The sequence below is a fragment of the Epinephelus moara genome, chromosome 7, assembly GCF_006386435.1.
Source record: "Epinephelus moara isolate mb chromosome 7, YSFRI_EMoa_1.0, whole genome shotgun sequence".
Taxonomy (NCBI): Eukaryota; Metazoa; Chordata; class Actinopteri; order Perciformes; family Serranidae; genus Epinephelus; species Epinephelus moara.
Window position 1 is genome coordinate 21,407,245 of NC_065512.1, and position 21,778 is coordinate 21,429,022.

Consider the following 21,778-nt stretch of genomic DNA (forward strand, 5'->3'; position numbering starts at 1 on the left):
GTAGATAATCAAGGTGTTGTTCTTGGCAAAGAGCAATAAATACTGCATGTGTTGTTGCACTTACAAAGAATGCATTTGAAAACCTATTAGAGGAAAGACTGTGGAATATGTACCCCCTGGGATGCAGTGCTATAGCATTCTAATGGCTATATCCATTGTGGTTTGTACAGACCATTATTGATCAAAGAGCCATGCCCAATAATACAAGCAGCTCACTTGCAAATAAACTATTTTATTAAGCCTTTTTTTCCATATGTGTCAGTTTAAATTTGATTGCATAGCACTTAAGTCCACATACATGCATGTACTAATTTACCCCTGTGATATACAACATATTATGTTGATGATCTGTTTTCTTACAAATGTGTGTACTTGACAAGGTGCTGTCTAAACTGCGGTATTTGTGTTTGTGTGTGTGTTGTGAGTTACTGAGGGAGTGGTTCACTTGAAACTGTTTGTGTGTGTGCGATATAGCGGTTGAGAGAAAAGTGAGTGTGTCAGTCTGTGTGTCTGTCTATTAGCACATTGGGAAGGTAGGGGGGTACTCACCAGAACCTAATCTAATGGGATTTTCCTCCCATCTTTCTACAGCAAATGAAATTACAGAGCTGCAGTGGGCAGCATTCTCAGATTTCCCTGTGAATTCTTCCTTCCCATGACTCTCCATGCATGCCAGTGGCGAGCTCCAAAGCCAAATAGGCATCCTTTCACATATAACATGTCCACATATTATTGCCAAGCTTGCGAGACTCCCCGGGTGGGGACAGCAGACCAACTTCCGACCTTCCACCCTAATGCAGTCTAACAAAGGAGCTTGATGTCATGTTGCTGGGCAACCGGCAAGGAGAATCTGCAGAATCATTCTTGATTTACTGGTCATTAAAATGGGCAATCTGTAACCCCACCTGTTGCCATCGGTGGAGCTGTGTGCTGGTTTCAGTCATAGGCTACATCTCAAAATATATTGGCTTTCTTACATCAGACATTATGGGCAAATATTTCTTTTACACAATATGAATATTTTGACATAACCTAAATAACTGCCAGGTTTTTTTCTATGATGTCTTGAACTCTTCTGGCAAACATTTATTCAGAGACAGTTTGCTTGTTCTGCTGTCTGGCTTGTCAGGAAAACAACATGTGAGCCATAAAGTACTGTGTGTGGGTGTGGTGCAAACTGATAATCACATCATTGTGAGACAGTATGGCAGGAATAATCAGCACTTTGCCATCAGCCTCTTGTTTACTGCCCTCAGGAATCAGCAGCCCCAAAGGGTAAAAGCAACGTTGGACTGTAATGAATATTTGGATTGTTATTAATAATTAATAAAATGTTCCACCCACTTAAGATGCTAATAGTTTCCGGCAGGAGCCACAATACGCACTCAGAAACCAGATTCGAGCATCTTGCACAGATGTCTGCTAAAACATACTGCACACTGACGTGAAAATATCACAAACCTTTGCACATTTTCAGCTCTGAGGCTCCCTTCTTGGTCATGAGTAACTAAAAAAATTTGAAGACCTTTTTACACATAATATTTTGTCACGTCACGATTTGCTCAAAGTCAAACATTCATAAGTGCTTCAAGAGATCAATACAAGTTGAGCCATTTACAGTTTGAGTGCTCATTACATTTTGCACATGAAATGGACACTGATAACTTCAACATTTTACAGGTTCCGAAATGACAGTAATGCCGATTGCGGTTTGGTAGCTATCAGCATTGTAACAATCATAAAGCGTCTGACTGTGAAAGCTGAAGCTTAATGCCTCTGGCTGTGGTCGGCACTTAGATCCATATCTTAAATCTAAATCCTTTCACTAAACTGGAAGTTATAACAACAGTCTGATTACTCATCAATTTCATTCAACTATGATCATGAATCCTTACCTGCCTGATGTCAGTGTTTACCAGCTAAGGTGGGGCAATGGCTCCTAAAAATGCAGCTATAAAATATATATAAATATATATGTATATAAATAATAACAATAAAAACTCAACAAAAGAAAAGAATCACTTGTTCATACTATTCCAAAGACACATGCGGTTGTTCTTCCACTGTCTAGTAAGATGTTGCAACTTTCACATCGTTGGGAGCAGCCAAACATCGAACCCCAAAATGCAGTCTGTGAAATAAATAAATAAATGAAAAACCAAAAATCCCTCATGAATGAATCACTCAGGAAATAGTGTCACCAGATACATTTTCATTCATGCCTGTCAGGGAAGAGAGGGAGGCAGCTTTTGACAGTAAATTTTGAATGAGTGTAGATTAATGTGATTCAGCTGTCTACCAATCTGGAAATCCATCAGTAAAAAAAAAAAAAAAAATTCTAGATTGCAGAATCTGTCTTGAGAGATTAGCTGTCTACTAACAATTAAACATAATAATTACTGCACATTCATAATTGTCAGGTTAAGATAGGCAAAGCTAGACTGGCTAACCTATGTTTAAGTAAAATACCTCTATGGAAAAAATAATAAGTATGTGGAAAAATATTAATAGATCATTTTACACTAGTTCAGTTAGTTTCCTGTGAATAAAAGTGTGCATATCACAGTATATGAAATATAAGACACAGTTAGTGTTTGAACAAGAAAATTGCTTCAAACTTAAAGAAATGTAAGCACTTTGCATTGGTAAATAAGGCATACACTCTTAGAAATAAGAGTTCCAGCAGAGTTCTTCCTGAGGGACTAAGGTTGTCCCCAGAACCATTTGCTTCTGAGTAATCCTTTTCTAAAGACAGGGTTCTTCAATGGTCCCTTGAAAGACTAAACCATTAAGAGCCCCTTTCATCCAAAGAAAAAAACGTTTCTTTGAGGGTTCTATTGGGACAAAGGTTCCCCTAAGAACCTTTTTTGGAAGAAATACTTTTTCAAGGATTGTTGAATGAATAGCTGTTAAATAATCCCCACCCATCTATGTTTCAATTTTTATTTTTTTTTTAAATGTAGACCTATCTGGAATCCCCTTAACCAGTTAGTTTTACCACTGATACCTTTACCATGATCTCATTCCATACAATAGTTAATTGTGTACCTGTATTGAACAGACACTGCAGCAACTCTGACATGGTGTTTTGGATTTGTCAAGTATTCTAGTATCAGTAAGCAAGACGAGCCTTAAAGAAGTGCCTCTTGTTGTGAACACTACCCCTGAAGGAACAACCCCTTAAGAGTAAAAAAGGGTGCATAAAAAGTCAATTAGGCAAACCTTAAACTTTAAAGTAAAACATAAAAACTGTTTTTTTCCTAGCTTTCCAGTATTGAACAGACAGTCTGTTAACTGGTTAATTGGTAGAGATACTGTCCACTCTGCCACTGAACATCCTGGCAGAACTGAGATCAGCTGCACTGTTGAAATAGTAAAGGCTGCAGTGATAGTGATTTCATGAAATCTCCACCCCCTAAAATCATACCTGCAAACCATGGTTGTTGTGGGTTGTGCTGCACCAAGTCAGGCCTGACCCTTTAGGAGCTCTATAAATCCTAAAGGCCTTGATACACCAAGCGACGGTCGGCCGTTGTCAAAAGTCGGGCCGTCGGTGAGCATCTGCCGCCCTAGTTTTTGTGTCCCACACCTTTGGCACTTCGGCGTCAGTGTCAGTGGCTTTTCGGCCGATTGAGCATGTTGAATGGGCAGCGGAGCTTGTCGGTGAGAGAGATCACTCTGATTGGCTGTTCAGGTTTTATTTCCTTGCCCCTGTAGAGTGAATCTGCCTGTTGTGAAACCAGGGCAAACCGGTGCTTCCTCCTCAGGCTCCACTTCACTCAGCTGCCCGACAGACCCGCTGCTTCTTCCCACTTTAACCTGAATAACAAACCGGAGCTAGCTGTGAGGCTAGCGGAGCGTTAGCCGCAGCATGACCGGAGGGAAGAACAGCCAGTTAGCCTCCGCTAGTCTCTGAGCTAGCCCCAGCTCTCCGTTTGGATCCAGCCGGAGCACCGAGCCCTGGTTTGTTATTCAGGTTAAAGTGAAGTGGAGCCTGAGGAGGAAACACTGGGACCGTCTGGATGTAATAGTCCGTGGAGGTGCTGCGGTGCTCGGCTGCACAGATAGGAAACCCCTCGGCTGACAGGATGTACCACTCTCTCACTCCGCTCTCTCTCACGCAGGCGCAGAACGTACGTGCCACTTGGCCGTTGGATGTAGTCCGTGTAGTGTGTTCAAATGCAACTGACGCAGGGCGACGTGAGGCGACGTAGACGACGCAACAGTTGGCTTTCGTTGCCGCTAGTTCTTTGATGTCGGCTTGGTGTGTCCGCGCCTTTAGACTGCTGAACGTGGTTCTCTTGGCCCCAGGCTAACCTTGTACACTAAAATCATGATTAGTGGAATATGAACGGTCTTTAAGGACCCCCCCGTGGTGGATTCCAGATGAAACCCTTGGAATATAAAAGGGTTCATGGTACAACTTCCTGGGTGGGTTCTAGATCAAACCATACATTAATTCATTTTCTGTAACTGCTCATCCTGTTAGGGGTCGCTGGGGGGCTGGAGCCTAGCTGACATTGGGTGAGAGGCGGGGTACACCCTGGACAGGTCACCCGACTAACACAGGGCTGACACATAGAAACAGACAACCATTCATGCACCCAGAGAGTACTCCAGCTTCATCCCACTTCCTCCAGTGGTTAGCATTGTCGCGTCACAGCAAGATTGTTCCTGGTTCGAACCTAGAGTGGGGGAGCCCTTCTGTGTGGAGTTGGCATGTGTCAGGCGACAATGCTAACCGCTAGCATTGGAACATAAAGGGGTTCAAGGAAGAATCCCCTGGGTGGGTTTTTGTTGGCACCCTTGGAAGGTGTAAAGGTTCTGAATAGTACCCCCAGAGAGGGTTCTGGCTGGAGCCATTACACTATAAAAGGTTTCTTTGTAGAACTTCAGGGTTCTGGTTGAATCTTTCACAGATGGTTCTAGGTATAGCCCTTCATGTTGAGTTCTCGGTAGAGCCCTCTGAAAGGGTTCCACGCGGGACCTTTATAAAGGTTCTACCAGGAACTGAAAAGGGATTTTCTATGGGGACAAGCCCAGCAGCCCTAAATGGTTCTAGTTAGCACCTTTATTTGTAAGAGTGTACTGTGCATAACAAAGGGACCAATAAAGCACACAATTACCGAGAACCTGAACAATTTGAGTGCTAAATGATAAGCTCACGAACACTCACAAACACCTGCTCTCTTATGTACTAGACTATACAGACATTTTTGTTTTCATCTTCACCTAATATTCACTCACTGACTGGACTGCAGGACAAACAATGAACCGATAACAACATTGATCTTAAACCAAGAGCCATTGCTGCAATCGCACATCTACTACAAGTAAAAGCAAAACATAAGAAAAGTTGTAGAACATCACATGATAGAACAGAACATTACTGGCACGGAGGATCTGAAGAGACAGAGGGATGGACATTAAGTAGTACACAGTTTCACCAGAACATAGATGATAACAGGGTCATTATAACTGAAAAAAAAGAAGAAAAGAAAAAATATAAGCACAGGTTAGTCTAGGAGAATATTTGACCTATAACCAAACTTTAATCCCTACTTCACAGTAAGCTAAAAAAGACACAGTAATTAATTGAAGATCCTTACATACGTATATTAAACACTATATAAATATCTTTTATGTAAAGAAAATAAATGAATGTTTTAGGCATACTTGAGGTACATGTAATCTTTATTCTTTTAGCGTTCAGTGAAATGGGTTATAGCAGTGTCTTGCATGCAGTTTATTTATTTAAACACTACAAGCAATATGCATATGAATGATGGGAAATGTTAAATTCTATGTAATCAAAACATTCTTTCATTATGCATAAAGTATAGTGTAAGTAATGAACGTTTTAATTACATGCAAAATATACTTACATGAATGGAATTATACTTTTATAACATGGAACAACTGTGACACAGTTTAGGGTGGTTATCATAGCTATGGGAAGAGCTGACAAACGTAACACAACTGCCACTATAAAATGTAAACAGAAGTAGGAAACATGAGATGTTTGATGCCTTGTCCTTGAGACAATCATTCAGATTATTCTGAGCCGTCTTCCATCCAACTTCGATATTTATCGTGATAAAGATTGAGAGGTAAACTGTGAAGAAAACAGTTTACAAAGCACACAAAAACATAAACAATATACTACCCCTTTTTTTCCAGTCACCATTTCCAAAAATAAATATGCAGTTGAAGGTTGAAAAGTAAAGCTTTGACAGCACAGCCATATAACAACACCAATAATCAAACACAGGGCTTTGACTCATGAAGAAAAAATGCCATCCACACAACAGTTTTCATAGACATTTACATTTTCCACCTCACAGCTCCTGCTGCATGTACAGCATCCCTGTCTGCCTGAATGCGGCAGATTATGGAGAATATATTTGGTTTCATATCACAGGTGATAGATAGTAATTGTTCCATAAATTCCATAATTTTATAATCATTACATTGAGGTCCATCATCGAAAACAAGAAGGAAAGAAAACAGACACTATGGGAAAAAAGCAGACACATGGAGGAGAGCTGTATTTTGAAAAAGTCAAAAATGTGAAGTCCTACAAACAGGCTATATCACAGGTAGTCTTCTACTGGAGCAAACAGTCGGAGATTTGTTAAGTGAGGTAATTTATACCAGGCTTTGTCTTACATTTTTAGCTTTAATAAAGAGCAAATCTGAAGTTAAAGACTGTGTTTTAAGCAGTTTCATGATAAAATCTGTACACAATTTGCAACATTGTAAATGGTACAAGTTGGTGAATGATTTTGATGATTCAACAAAGCTGAATGTGCAAAGTATTTCTGCCAAGTGTTACTGCTCTGACACTGATAATCAAAGATAATCGACACTCTGGCTGAATTTGTTTGGACTGTAGGCTAAAATCATGTTTTTGTAATGTATATAAAAAAACAGCCATGCCGTGACTGTGTTCATTGCATCATGGAGCATGATGGACAGGGAGAGAGCATGATGAAATTAGTACACTCTAACATGCATAATCATGGAGAAACATTCATGCAGGTCTACATTTCTAGGTAACTGCAGCAACTCCAACATTATCTCTTGGATTTGTCAAGTATTCTAGTATCAGCAAGCAAGACTAGCCTTAAAGAAGTGCTTCTTGTTGTGAACACTACCCCTGAAGGAACAACCCCTTAAGAGTAAAAAAAAAAAAGTGTATAAAAAGTCAATGAGCCAAACCTTGAACTATAAAGTAAAACATAAAAACTGTTTTTTTTTCTGGCTTGAAAAAAGTAAATTAATGCAACAGTCAGTGATATAACAATAATTCAAGACACTCAACAGCAGAACTAGCTGCAACAGAAGTTAAAGCCTTAACTAATTTGTCTTTCAGAGTACGTAGCCATCCAAACAAACAGCCAAAAGGCATCCCTGCTCACGAACACAGCCAAAAATGTCCCACTACAGCCTGAAGGAGCCCCTTTACTCAAGGAAACATGGTCAGTTTGGCATAGATATCCATACTAAGGGAGGGAGTCCAATGGATGTCTTAGACACGTTCAAAGGTTGTAAACATTTTGTCATAAATTAGAATGTCGTTGTTGCATCTCCAGCATATTTTTTTTTTTACGTATATTGCTCTCTGACATCTTTGCCCTCAACTTCCTTCTCACTTTTGTCTTTTTCATATTTGTTTGCTCCATTTGTTGCCACACTGTTAGATGAAATTTGAGGGGCTGTTGAAGGTGTCAGTTCACTTTTATCAGCGCTGGAAATGTCTTTGAGCTTGTCTGTGACAACATCCTCTTTGTCATTGTATGTTTTATCCTTTTCAATGTAATCACTGGAACCGACAAATGGCTTTGTGGCACCCTGTCTCTTTGCATACTCTCTAAATGCTCTCTGGATGATGGTGGCCGATGTGTCCTCCTGTTTGCGACGGAGGGTGGTAGTGATGGGTTCGTAGGACACTTTGGAAGGATTGGAGGCCATGAAGCGCTCCTCCATCTGCGCCCTTAGGATGTCCATCTCCCCACCCTCGCCCAGAACACGCTTTGTGAATGCAAACAGGATGTCCAGGCAGTGAATGCGCTCACCGCTCACCATGGGTAGATCCATAGAGATCAGTTCCATCTTGTTAGGCTTGGCTATGCGTAATGGTGGGTCCAGAGCATCTGCAAATTCTGACAGCGTATTGTACACTATGAACTGTGATGCATGAGGATCAAACTTTTCCCAGACCTCATAAAACGTTTCGAAATCATCCTCACTTAGTGGATCTGTGCTCTCCTCAGTGGCCACACCAAAGTTTTCTAGGATAACTGCAATGTACATATTTACTACAATCAGGAAACAGATGATGATGTAGCTCACAAAGAAGGCGATCCCCACAGAAGGATTCCCACAGTCTCCCTTAACACGACTGCCAGGATGCTCCATGAAACTTTCACAATCATCTTCGTGTTTGTTAAGAATGGGAGCAAGTAGGCCATCCCACCCTGCTGAGGTGGTGATCTGGAACAAACAGATCATGCTGTTGCCAAATGTCTCAAAATTGAAAAGGTCATCAATGCCTTCTTCTTTCTTGACATAAGCAAAGTTTGACATGCCAAAGATGGCATAGATAAACATCACCAAGAAGAGCAACAGACCAATGTTGAACAAAGCAGGAAGTGACATCATCAAGGCAAACAGGAGCGTGCGGATTCCTTTGGCACTTTTAATAAGGCGGAGGACGCGGCCAATCCGAGCCAATCGGATGACTCTGAACAAGGTTGGCGAAACAAAATACTTCTCTATCACCTTTGAGAGAGACACACCTAAGGAAAGAAAGCAAAACATATTAAACTTTTAACAATACACACATATACTGAAAAGATTAATGATTTTACTTTATTTGAGAACCGCAGTGAACAAAGGAGTCGTACCAATGATTGACAGGATGACGACAATGAAATCAAACACATTCCAACCATTTGTGAAAAAGTATTGGCGAAGTGCGATCATCTTCAATAAACACTCTCCAGAGAAGATGATAATGAACACGAAATTAATCCAGTAGAGAACATTTTCCATTGTTTCCGACTGACCATCAGTTTCCACCATCATGGCTACCATATTAAGCCATATCAGAACCATTATTACAATATCGAATGCTTGGTTTGTGGTGAAGTCAAAGAGGTATCCTTGAATTTTGTTCTGAAATAGACACAAGGCAGAGAAACACAAAAACAGTTTAGGTGCTGTGAAACAAGGATCAGATTTGTAATACAGATCAGATGCTGTCATGATTTAAGTTACATACTGATGGTCTAGGTATAGGTTTTTGTGGTTTCTTGGATCCCAGCTTTTTCATGGCATTGTAGTATTTCTTCTGTTCCTCAGTCATGAAGATGTCTTGACCTCCAAAGTAAACAGACAAACAGAGACACGTTAAATCACAGCAAAGGTGATGAGGAGATACTGCAGACGGAGAGAGTGAAAGAAATACTTTTAACTGTTGCATTTCATCGGAATATCACATCAAATGATCAAATTTCATATAGAAGCAGATTTGATACTTATCTTTTTCTTTTGCTGATTGAAATTGTCTATGATGACACCAATAAAGAGATTGAGTGTGAAGAAGGCTCCAAATATGATGAAAACAACAAAATACATGTACATCAGCAGGTTGATCTCATATTCCGGTTGTTGTTCTTGCTATAATAGTGACAGAAAATGGAGACATTAGTACATTTAAGTTGTAATCCTGGTTAATTTGACAATAGCAAACAGCAAGTGCAATTTAATGACAAAAGAAAAAACTCAAAAAAGAAAAACTCTGTCGCTACTGCCTCGCGAAATCTAATGCCAGCGCTTTGCTTTTATGCTTGGCAGGTTTAACTTGCCCTTTGCTGGACACCAGTGAAATGCAATACATCTCTTTGCTGTCTGTGTTACGGTTTGATTTTAATTTGGTGTGGAAACTTAAAGCTATAGTGCGTAACTTCTACAGGTCACCCAAGCCACTACTAGAGGAGATGACACAATGCTGATTAAGCTGATCGGCTCCTCTAACATCTCGCAGGTTTTTTTCAATATATATCATTTTTAGTTTGCGTGTTGACCGACAACATTCCCGCGCTGGCGCACAGGAAATGATGGGCAGGGGGAGGAAGAGCGGAGAGTCTCATAGCAAGAGGTAGAGCGCAGGTAGAAAGAGAAAGCAACATGGTGGAGAAGCGGCCAAGACACGGTTACTCTCTGTACATGGAAGTGCCGCCGGCTTATTAGTTGTAATAACACATTACCCGCTGGGAGGCGACAGAAGTTATGCACTATAGCTTTAATGTCTTCATGAGAAACAATTCATTCATCTGTAAAAGAAGCTAAATGTAACATCATGCCATTGTGTCATGTATGTTTTCATTTATTATGTTTAGCCATAAACATATAGATAATTGCATGGTTTCAAATATATCTCAAGGATTATACTGTGATATCAGAAAGCACAATTTATAAAAGAGATTATACATTCATATGAATACATTAAAATTTGATTACTTTGCTTTGAGAGTCCACAGCAGCATACATGATGTTCGTCCAGCCCTTGAATGTGGCCTTTATAGAAGTGAACAATATGCACAAAAAACATTGCATTAGCCCTTTAATCTTTCCATCACTGCCAGTTTTACACCAGTACAGCAAATAACATACTTGCATGCTTGAATCAACAATAGTCTAATGTTCAGTTACTTACCACCTGCAGCAGTGCAAGGTAACCTGAGCCGACATTGTCAAAGTTGATTTTGTAGTTCGTCCAGCGAGCACCAAGTTTGCTGTTACACTCTGTCCTGTTTTTCACTTCTAATGGGGTGAATGGCTCGCCTGTGGTTCTGCAGATACATTTGCCAAACTTCCCCGCAAATAAGTTGACCCCCATGATGCTGAAGATGAGCCAGAAGATGAGACATACCAGCAACACATTGAAGATGGAAGGAATGGCTCCGAGCAGGGCATTGACAACCACCTGCACACCAACACACAGACATAACCCATGTGTACGGCAAAGATCACCGCATGTAGAACTGATGCACAACACTGTATATTCTGGTGATGGTAAGAATAGGAAAACACAAGAGTGAATGTTTCAGTGCCAACATACACACCAGCATGAGCTCATTACAGCTAGGACTGACACCAAAAAGCTCATATGCAATGATAACTGCATGGTAAAGGTGGGAAAAGAATTAGGAGAGGAGGCAGGAGATTGACGCTGTGTATCTAAAAGTTGTCTTAGTGGGTTAAAAGTAAATTTTAGAGAAACACAGAAACAGAACACCTTGTAGAAGGCATGATGACGCCACAAATTTTGCTTACTGTAAACAGAAACATAAATAAAACATGAAAAAATCATGTTAAAGAGCAAAAATCCAAAACATAGATATTATAATGGAAATTAATGTAGCGCATGAAAAGCTGTTCATGCAAATGAGGGAATTCACTGGCTACCACGTGAGGAAAGACCATCATCTTAACAGTGATGTAAAGAGCTAGAACACCACAACATGACAGCAACTAATCAATGCATGCTACATTGATTTCAGCAGCCAACAACCCTCCCCCTCAGTTACATAAGTTGTCAAACCCTGTTTAGACCGGGCTTGCATTGCACAGCAAAATATTGCAATGGTAGACGTGACACCACTTAAAGGAATAGTTTGACACAGATTGTCTGTTTGCGTGTAGGAAGCTGGAGCCAGGAGATGGTTAGCTTATCTTAGCATAAGATGGGGAGCAAGGGAAACAGCTAGGCTGGCTTTACCAGCACCTCTAAAGCTCACTACTTAACATGTTGTAACTTGTTTGTTGAAGTTATACAAAGTCTAAGGTGCTTATGGGGAGTTTGTGCTGGACATTTTCTTGCCCGGGAGCAGTGATTTCCCGGAGTCTTGTGAGGAAACTATAAAAGAAGGAAAGGACATGACGTCAGTGACAACGTTCGAATTTTGCATTGTTGGGGATCCTTGATTTGCAGTTAGAGCAGGCCAGATTATTATAGCATAGTTTTAAATGTATCAGATTTGTCAGGCAAACATTCATTCTGTAAACTCTACTCCAGCAGTTTCAAGATAAGTCATGCTGTTTCCTACCCCTCCTATGTTACATAACTAAAAAATATTAACATTCGACAATTGTTGCCTCTTTTTATGTGGCGAGAGTTAAAATTAATCATCTTCAACATGATTGTGTTATGGTTTCAGAAGGATGAAGACAGTTGGTGAACAATTAGATGCAAAATAGGATGAAGGCTCGACAGGATGTGTTTTCCCCAAATGATATACAGATTTTAGGGTATTCTTTCATCATAAATGGCTGGAAAAAAACTGCAAATAGCTAGCAAAAATTTGAAAAAATCTCCCAAGGGGAGCATGCCCCTGGACCTTGGTAGGTTTGGGCTGAGCCTTGAATGTTTACAACATCTGACTCCTCCCCTGGTGGTATCAATCCTCTGATCTAACTCTCGGCAATACCATTTTTCCACCAAAATTGTATATGTGTGTGGGTTTTTTTAATACAAGAAAAGCATCAAAAATAGGCGATAGACTGCTTTCCAATTGCCAGTAGACTAGAGCTGTGTACACAGCTGTTTTTCTTTTCCCTGGTGTGTGACATTCTACATCACAAACAGGCCGTAAAACAGGTTAGTAAACAGTAGAAAGCAGCATGGCGTCCAGTGAGAATGCTATGGTGGTTACTTCTTTTTTATATCATTTACTTATTCAGTCCCTCTCTCAAACTTGGTGCCAACAAACATTTTGATTGATGATCGAGTGCTGCTTGGATGGAGACAGAAGGTATTTTGTGGCAGCCTATCCTTGCATCGTGCTGGCAAAGGGCTAAAATTAACACATCCACCTGGATGTTGTATTTCCATCACTGAAGATCAGTGTTGACTGGAGGTGGAGCCATTAAATATACATAACTACTGCAGTCATTTGTCCCGAGACGGAATGCCGATTGAATCCTTTCCCATTTAATACAAATGCCATATGTTATTGTTTTTTTGTGCAATGAGAAGAGGCTTGAAAAAGGAAACAAGTGCATTTCCTAAAATGTCAAACTGTTCCTTTAATCAAAATCCTGCAAAAGTGGTGTATAATTAGATGGTAATTTAAAAGAAAGTGACATAATCAACTTAATCATTTAAATATTTAAGTCACCCGGAGGACAAGGAACAGCTGGAGAAAGAGGATTAAGGAAGGACAGGAAAGCTTCATTTACGTGCAACACATTTTTGGGGGATCTGCTCTCTAAGTTTTGCAAAATCATAGAGTTTCATGCTGCTCTTTGCCAGAGTGCTTGTATTCTGTGCCGTGAGCTAGTGACAGACAGTGCACCATGACTCAGAGTGGGTGGGGAAATCCAGTGACTCTTACCCTCATGCCTTCAAACCGAGACAGTGCTCTCAGGGGCCTCAGAGCTCGCAGGGTTCTCAGAGACTTGATGGCACCGAGTTCAGAAAATCCCAAGACATTGGCTATCATACTGACCAGTGAGACCTAGAGCACATGCACACACAGATATCAATTAAAAACATGTTTAAAAAAGTGTATGTGTGCTTCTGTGAAAGCAGAGGTGTTTCAACCTACATCAACAATGAGGAAGTCCAGCCAGCACCAGGCATTTGTAAAATACTTGGCATATCCATATGCCACCCACTTCAGTAACATCTCCAGAATGAAGATGTAGGTGAAGATTTTGTCTGCAAATTCCAACATTGTTTTAATGGTCTTCCTCTTCTCAATGTAGATGTCCTCAAGTGCCTGGGTGTAAGAGAAATGAAAGTGACTGATCTAAATAAAAGAAATATATTGTATTCACAAACTTGACCTTACTTTGCAGATTTTTTTCTATATTTCTAAGGTGAGACTGCGATACCAGACACACTTTGTACTGCATGAGAGCAGGCAAATCAAGTGTTCCAAAACAACCTTATTGACATTTTTCTTCCTGCACAGACACTTACCAATGCTCCACTGCTAAGCAGGATCATAAAGATGATGAAGCTCTCAAACCAGTTATGCTCCACGATTCGGAAACAGGTCCTTCTAAGCGTCCACCACACCTTCCACCAGCCCACTTCCACATTTACCTGACAACACTGGAATCTTTGCACACAGCCTGAGCACAGACAAAGGAGAGATAGTGATATACTAGCATAACATGGACTATTAGATTAACACCAAGGCTGTGGTAGGATAAGTGGTGGTTGTAGTAGTATTCACCGTCAGTAAAGCAGGCATCAGGTTCCATACATTCTTCTGATTCAAAGTCTTCAGACTCTCCTCCCTCCCCGCCTGGCAAACCGTCTATTGTGCTGCCCTCAGAGGAGCTGATCTCGCCATCGTCGTCTACAGGCTGCAGATATAGCAGAGTAAAACCAATGTTAGATGAGCAAACATAACAGAGCCATGGCTAAATGTAATGAGGCTGACATGTTGAGCACCTGTCCATACACTTCATGCACTCCTTCAAATTTATTGTCATACAAAATTAGTCCAGAGATTTGCACAAGACATGTATAAAGAAAGAACACCCATTGATAAGTATTTGCTGTAACAAGATTGAACATGTCAACATGAAAAGTCTACATTATAGTTGTTACTGTTGTCTACCCTCCTCATCAACTCCACTTAAAGGGTGGGTCCATCTGTGCTCTTTTCCGTGTTTTTCTAATGGAAACTCCCACTCAGCCATTAGCAAAAGCAATGACATAGGTCAGACTGCTGATGCCCTCACTTCCCTTAACCCCCCCCCCCCCCCCCCCCCCCCCCTCACTNTAACCCCCCCCCCTCCCCCCGCACACCATTCACTGACAATGTAGAGAGAGGAAAGTGTTCATTTTGAAGATTGAAGATTCGAGTTTGGAGATGAAAAATGGTGCTATTTTATTATTATTAAATCTCTAGGCTATTTGACCAGGTGGAACCCATTGACATTCAATATATAATACTGCATTTGTACTGTATAAACATGTAGATCCATAATCAGAGTGCTTCCAGTTTGGAGAAGCAGACAAGAGTACTGGGGCACAGAAGCTAAGTTAAACACTGCTGCGAGCACCACGTTAGTTCAGTTATGAAAGTATCACAATAACATACTAACTAAGGCTGTAGCCACATGGTGACAAGATGGTCGAAACCCGTCATCAAAAGCACTGTTTTCCTACCTGGCATGCACACCCACCTTGCATGTTGTGTTGCCTTTTTCGGTAACACTTTACTTGAAGGTATCTACATAAGGGTGACATGACACTGTCATAACTATGACATGACACTGTCATGGACTTGTCATAAACATTATGTTCGTGTCATAAACGTTTATGACTGCTGTCGTCAAGTGTCATTCGGTTTTTGTAATGACAAGTTGACATTGTTTGGATTGTCTTGATTATGACAACTTGCCATTAATTAAAGTGACATTACTAGAAGATGTCTCTGTCATGACAAGTTGACATTAAATTTGTTTGGGATGTCCTTATAATGACAACTTGACATGAACCAGGGTGACATTACCAGAAGATGTCTTTGTCATGACAATAACAATCATTATGTCAACTTGTCATAAACACGAAAAGAGGTGCATTTCTTGTTAATGTCAAGTTGTTATGACAAAGACATCTTCTGGAAATGTCATCCTGGTTAATGTCAAGTTGTCATAATCAAGACAACCCAAACAATGTCAACTTGTCATTACGAAAAACGAATGACACTTAACGACAGCAGTCATGAACGTTTATGACATGTACATAATGTTTATGACAAGTTCATGACCATGTCATGTCATACTTATGACAATGTCATGTCACTCTTATGTAGATACAATTAAAGTACAAGTAAAGTGTAAAAGTAAAAGTAAAAGCCATTTTTCTATCAGTTTTTATTCCTCCATAAAAGTTAAACCCTTCTCAACTTTTCGCACCACTCAGCACTGTCACACTTGACCCTGGCTGCCAATCAAAACAAGTGAGAGGTGGTAGTGAGTAGTTGGTATGTGTTTTTCCATTAATTACATATGATCGTCCAGTTGGGAACACAACTCTGGTTGACAGGTGCACCACACTGTATGCATTTCTATGTGATCAGGCCCTAACTGATCAGAGGCAGTTCTAGAACAGTAACTCCTTGTGTTCTGCAAGGTAAAATTACTGTTTCTGTCAAAGAAGTCTGGTGGCTGTGCCTGTGGACGGGGTCAGCAGTAAAATGCAGAATAGCCTCTTAAAAAAAAAGGACCACCTAAAGTAAATATAAACATCAGAAGGGGCCTTCAGAGAGCCCTTTCTGGAGGGGAACTGAAGCTGTTATGTCGCCCTCTTCCAAGCCACCAGACTCCATTAACAGAAACACAAATTTGGTGCTGGTCTACAGCTGACTTGATCATTAGTTTGTGTTACTGTGCAACTTTTGTAACTGAACTAACGTGGCATCCACAGCAGCACATGGGTTTATGCAGTACTGTATGTAGCAACGACACTGAGCAAAAATCGACGTCAGGTAATATGGGAAAACTTTTTAACAAGGGTTTGGGAAAATAATGTTTTGACTATAAAACATACATACTTCGACCAAAATTCGACATTATGGCAAAGGTGATTAGGACACTGATTAGTCACTATCATTTTACATTTTTTTTTTAAAATTATATGGTTAATGCTGTTTATGTAGATAAACAAGAGAATAATAATATGAGCATACTACAACTGTCTGCCCAGCATGACAAGTTTCAACTGTTTAATGTTTGCTTAGCCAATTAGAGACACAAAATACAGTACTTGTTCTGTGCAGCCAGTTCTATGAAAGATAAAGAAAAAGTACATTAATAAGGCAGAAATATCTAAAAATAACTGAAGAAGCCTGGCAGTGTCGTACAGTAGCCTCATGGTCTCTCCTTCCGTCTGCTGTTGTATGGCTTTCTACAGGGTGTGTCTCCTAATAGCTGTTAGATGAGAACAGCTTGAATGCCTTCCTGGAGAATGCAGGAGCACTTGGCTGTCCTGGGACCAGCTAATGCAGTGCAGGGAATGATGTAAGCATGTTGCTGCGATATACTGTGAGCACTAAAGTCAGTGTGTTGATGGTTTGTCCTTGAATCCATCCATTTTGTTTCAGTCAGAAGCACTTCAGCAAAACTGTAAAACATTATAGGTACTAAATGTAACTTTTAACATGTAAGTAACATTATTGATTGTTTTTTATTGCCAATAGGAGGATGGGTCTTACCCGACTGTCTCGGTTGCTTATAACAGCCTATGGACTGATTTCTGTGCAAGGGACTCTGGACAAATGTGACGTTTATGCGCATTTCAAGTGTCTTCCTTCCATTCAGCTCCACTGTAGCGCTAACAGTGTGCAACAGAAACTAATGTTAGCTAAGAAATGGAATCCACCAACATCAGCAAAGGACCAGCAGACAGACCTTCACTTAGCTCCCTGAAGCAACTGACCCAACAGGCCAGGCCCCCAGGAACGCTGTTCAGCTGTTCCCCCTTACAGCCAATTTTCCCCAGTGGCCACTTGCGATATTGCAGTGCAAAAATCGCCTGTGGCTCGTAGACCACTATCTGTATCTGTGTCTGTAAAACTATTGTCAGGGCACCTTAAACTGCAAACAACGTCAATTGTGGTTCATAATTGCTCAATTTCAATAAGAATTGTAATTAATCACTTTTTTTTTGTGTGTTTAAAATTCTATTATTTTCCATTTCAAAACTGTTTTGAAGTCCATATTAACAAGGTGAAGCAATTCTTACCAGTGTCTTGACTGGGAATCAAAAAATGCAAGGTTTGATGCTTTTTAAATAAAGTGGGGTGCCAGCCAGAGTCACGTCTGTCAAACCACAGGCCACAAAACAATAAAGCAAACAGCAAATGATGAAATATATCACCAAAAACCAGCACTGCTCAAACAACTAAACCACAGTTCAGTTCAAAAGGTGTATTCAATCATTAAACACACAGCAATCTTGGAATGTGTGAGTGAGTGCATGTGAAAAACTGTCCCACAGTCTCAAGAGTTTAGTCAGCTGAGTCTGCTTTTTGGTATCCTGACAACAATTCACAGTTCAGTCCCAGTTCAGTTTTTTATCCACCAAAAGAAAATACAACTCAAAAGTCTGTTCCAGACTCCGTTTTACTGAGGACCCCCACAAAACAAATCAGAAAATCAGAATACAAAATAGCGTCTATATTCACAGTTCAATGGAAGGAAATTATTTCCAATATACTGTATACACCTGGTACTCATGGTACCACTGACCAGTCAGTCAGTCAATTAGTCAGTCGAGTCTGCAGTGTCATATTTGACTCTTTCGAGACCACAACTCCTGGAGAGACACAAATCCACTGCAATGATTCTCCTCTGACAGCAGCTTGCTTTCCAACATGGACTTACATCGCACTTTGATGCCGAGGGTAAAGCTGGTGTGCTCTTTTTCACTGACCAACAGTTGCGATGTTTGAGAGACACTAATAGATTTTTCTCTGCAGGTGCACATTACTTTTAACTTGTCAACTGAACCATCTCTTTTTTTTTTTAAAGAGCCATTAATAAAAGTGTAGAGGTGCCTTATTTTCCATCACTGTGGCAGCAGGAAGCAGAAGAGAGCTGCTGCGGCAGCGATTAAAAAATGTGATTAAAAAAATAACATGCTATGATTGAACCTTAATCGCATTTCGATTAACACGGTAACGGTGACAGCCCTAAACATGCACATATTTGTATCGAACCTTTTGATGTGAGGCTTTTATTTCGGTTCACATTTCAAACTGAACGATATGTTGAACTAATCCCATTACATTTGGAAAATAAAACACACAACTAGGTCTGGTGTTTGGGGCCACTTTGGTTTCACTGTGAATTTGTGGGAATGTAATGTAATTGAGCCCCTTTATTACACAAACACATCTCAGCCAGACCGTTACTGCTGCTTTGTACCGAAAACCCCAAATTATGATGTTAGCTCTTATACTTTTTAAATATTAAATATATGGGGTATTTCCTTTCATTTTTGAAACAGAACTGTTTCTTTGTTTGTATTTGTTTGTGACTACAATACTACATTTTATAAAGAGCTGTTTATATTTTATACGGCGATAGGAAGATATCCCAGAAGATGGGTCACTCATGTATAGCTCCATCATTGTTAAAAACAAAACAAAAAAAACACCATCATGTTTTATGATGTTTGTTTCTATAAATTAAACATTTCTACTTTTTTGCTGTATCAAAAACATACCGAACCGTAACACCAATGTGTCGAACTGAACCAAACCATGAAATGACCTATGGTTACGTCCCATCCTCAAACGCGATGAGCCAATCACAGTGCGTATAGCCATTCCCATACACTCAGACATTCTCTGCCTGGATGTCCATTGAAATGCATTACAGAAAGTCAGTTTTGTTCGGTTTTATGAGCTTTTTCTGAGATCTGAAGTTTAAAAATGGTCAAACGGTGTGCATGGGGTACATGCAACTCCGACACAAGGTATCCTGAGAGGCTGGGCGACAAGGTGTATTTTTACACTTTAAACCACATCTCAACCGAGAAAAGTGTCTCCTTTGGATAAAGTTGTGTGGTAACGTTAGACCACAACATCAACTCAACGTGAATAAGATTAACAATGATGTCTACATCTGTTCTAAGGTAAGTCAACATTGTGTTTGAGGCAACATATTGTCACTTTGCTGGAATGAATTATAAAGTTATCTTTAACATCTCTAGCTAACGTGAGCTAACGTTAGCTCCTAGCTGCGTTGTTCATCATGTCACCTTGTTTGCTGGGAGTTCATTAGCCTATTTTGTTCTAGTCTTGTACTTTGGTGATCGTACATTGTTAGCTGTTGTCCAAAGGGCTCTAGTTAAGCTAACGTCAACCTCTGGAGCTTAGCTTTGTTAATTTATCTGTAATAATCGCAGAGATAACAAAGGTTGGCAAACGTTATGCTGAATGATTCAATGTAAATACTGTAGCACCAAACTAACGGAGAGACACTCTTGGTAAAGATGGTAAAAAGGCCGTTATCTTTTTCTCATATTCTGAGCCAAAAACTTTCAGTGGCACTTTAACTTGTTGTCTTTGATGGCGACGGCAACGAGATGCGGTTCACAAGCGTACACTGTGACCTGTAAATTTTGGCTTGTAATTTAAGCTTTTCATCGACCTTCTCAACAATAAAATGATTAATATATCCCTCCAATGCATAGTTTAGGCCCTTTTGGGTACTTCTCAATGACATCTGATCGTTATGTCCCCAAAAATCATCAATTGCCTCCTGTGAAATGCTGTGTACTGTGACACCTGCCATAGCGCCGGTCACTGAATGTTGATAGTTTGTCCGAGTGAGTGGAGGGGGCGTGGCTTAGCCATAGGTCAATTATGTGAACCATTACACTCCTACTTGAGAGCAAATGAAGCAATTCAAAAAAGGATGGCACATCTGTTAAAAAAGTAACTGGATGGTTATCTAAAATGTGGCAGGCAGTCTCCATTTCATGTGTAGCACTGTGTTCTTCTTGCAAGACTCCCAAAACATTGAGAGGATCTGTAAAGCAGCAGCAAGCAAGCAGTAACGACTTTCTTTATTTCTTTTTTGCAATCTTTCACATTTACATACAATTCCCAATTGTTGAAAGCTGAGACAAAATTTGAAATAGTAATTCGACAAAGTGAATATGTAGCAACAATCATACAAAAGACAGTCATTGTGTTTCTTTTTGTCTTTTAACTGTGAGCTTTCACAAAGCACAAACTGCCCCCTTAAGAAGAGGACTCAGTGCCCAAGCACTCAGGCTTAAATGGCACATAATGAAATCTACTCACTGGTATTTTCCTGTCTATATGGCCTCTCCCCGTTAAAGGGTCGTGGTATATAGGATCTTCAGGGAAAATGGTACGTCACGTGCTCATACCTCATCGCCAGTGTGGGCAAAGTGCTTCAACATGATTACTGTGATGGATCATACCACTTAGCTACAACAACAGATATGTTTGCCGAGAATCTCAAGCAGCACTGAAATTCTTCGTCACCCATCATACTTCATAAACATTAGTGATATATCTGATAAGACTTGGTTTCAAAGGAGCAACTCATTTCTAGCAGTAAAGGCACCCTGATAGACCAAACCGACCAACCCACAAGAGCATCCTTACCATATGGCTTCCTGGTACATCAGACGAGGCACTGCTGAAGTCCTCTGTGTTGGCGTTTTCAAAGTCAGACTCTCCCACAGCAATAGGAACAGTGACAGTCAGACTAGGATTGTTGATGAAAGACATTATAGAATCATCACTCTTGCTGCTGACTATGTACTTGTCTCCATTTTTGTCCACTCCAGTCACATCACCATTTCCACTCTTAGGAAAGTCTTTGATGGTATGGTTGGGGACACCGTTTGGCCCTAAAGGTTTGTGGAGCTCATTCAGGGTTTTGTCCTCGTCCTTCCCTTTCTTCTTTCTCCTGAGGCAAACACTATTGCAGCTGCTTCGAAGATGGGACTTGAGGAAGGCAATGCCCTTTTGAATCCGTGCTATGGCAATCTGCAAATTGTTGTCGCCATCATCTTCCGTTGCTTCCAGTTTGTCAGCGCTAAATGAACTCAGCAACAGGGCCAGGAACAGGTTCAGCACCTATCAGATAATGACATGACTCAATGTAAGATTGCATTATCTTTCAGCTATTGTATTTTATGATAATGTGTAGCTAAAAAAATGCATCATGGGTGGTTATTCTTTGCAACCATGAGGTAAAT

At 40.4% G+C, this 21,778-nt stretch overlaps 1 protein-coding gene across 2 annotated transcripts in view; it reads right to left on the reverse strand.

The window, feature by feature from the left end:
• Positions 1-5,686: 5,686 nt before the first annotated feature.
• The window catches only part of scn1laa (sodium channel, voltage-gated, type I-like, alpha), a 38,840-nt gene continuing 22,748 nt past the window's right edge, over positions 5,687-21,778 (reverse strand). For both annotated transcript variants that reach the window (XM_050048862.1, XM_050048861.1), the window contains 11 exons: positions 21,180-21,656; positions 14,253-14,385; positions 13,994-14,148; positions 13,617-13,790; positions 13,404-13,526; positions 10,724-10,993; positions 10,528-10,584; positions 9,547-9,684; positions 9,287-9,391; positions 8,910-9,180; positions 5,687-8,801 (listed from right to left, as the gene is read on the reverse strand). In XM_050048862.1, the coding sequence (XP_049904819.1) occupies positions 7,609-8,801; positions 8,910-9,180; positions 9,287-9,391; positions 9,547-9,684; positions 10,528-10,584; positions 10,724-10,993; positions 13,404-13,526; positions 13,617-13,790; positions 13,994-14,148; positions 14,253-14,385; positions 21,180-21,656 (3,096 nt within the window). In that variant the 3' untranslated portion in view covers positions 5,687-7,608. The remainder of the gene's footprint in view (positions 8,802-8,909; positions 9,181-9,286; positions 9,392-9,546; positions 9,685-10,527; positions 10,585-10,723; positions 10,994-13,403; positions 13,527-13,616; positions 13,791-13,993; positions 14,149-14,252; positions 14,386-21,179; positions 21,657-21,778) is intronic.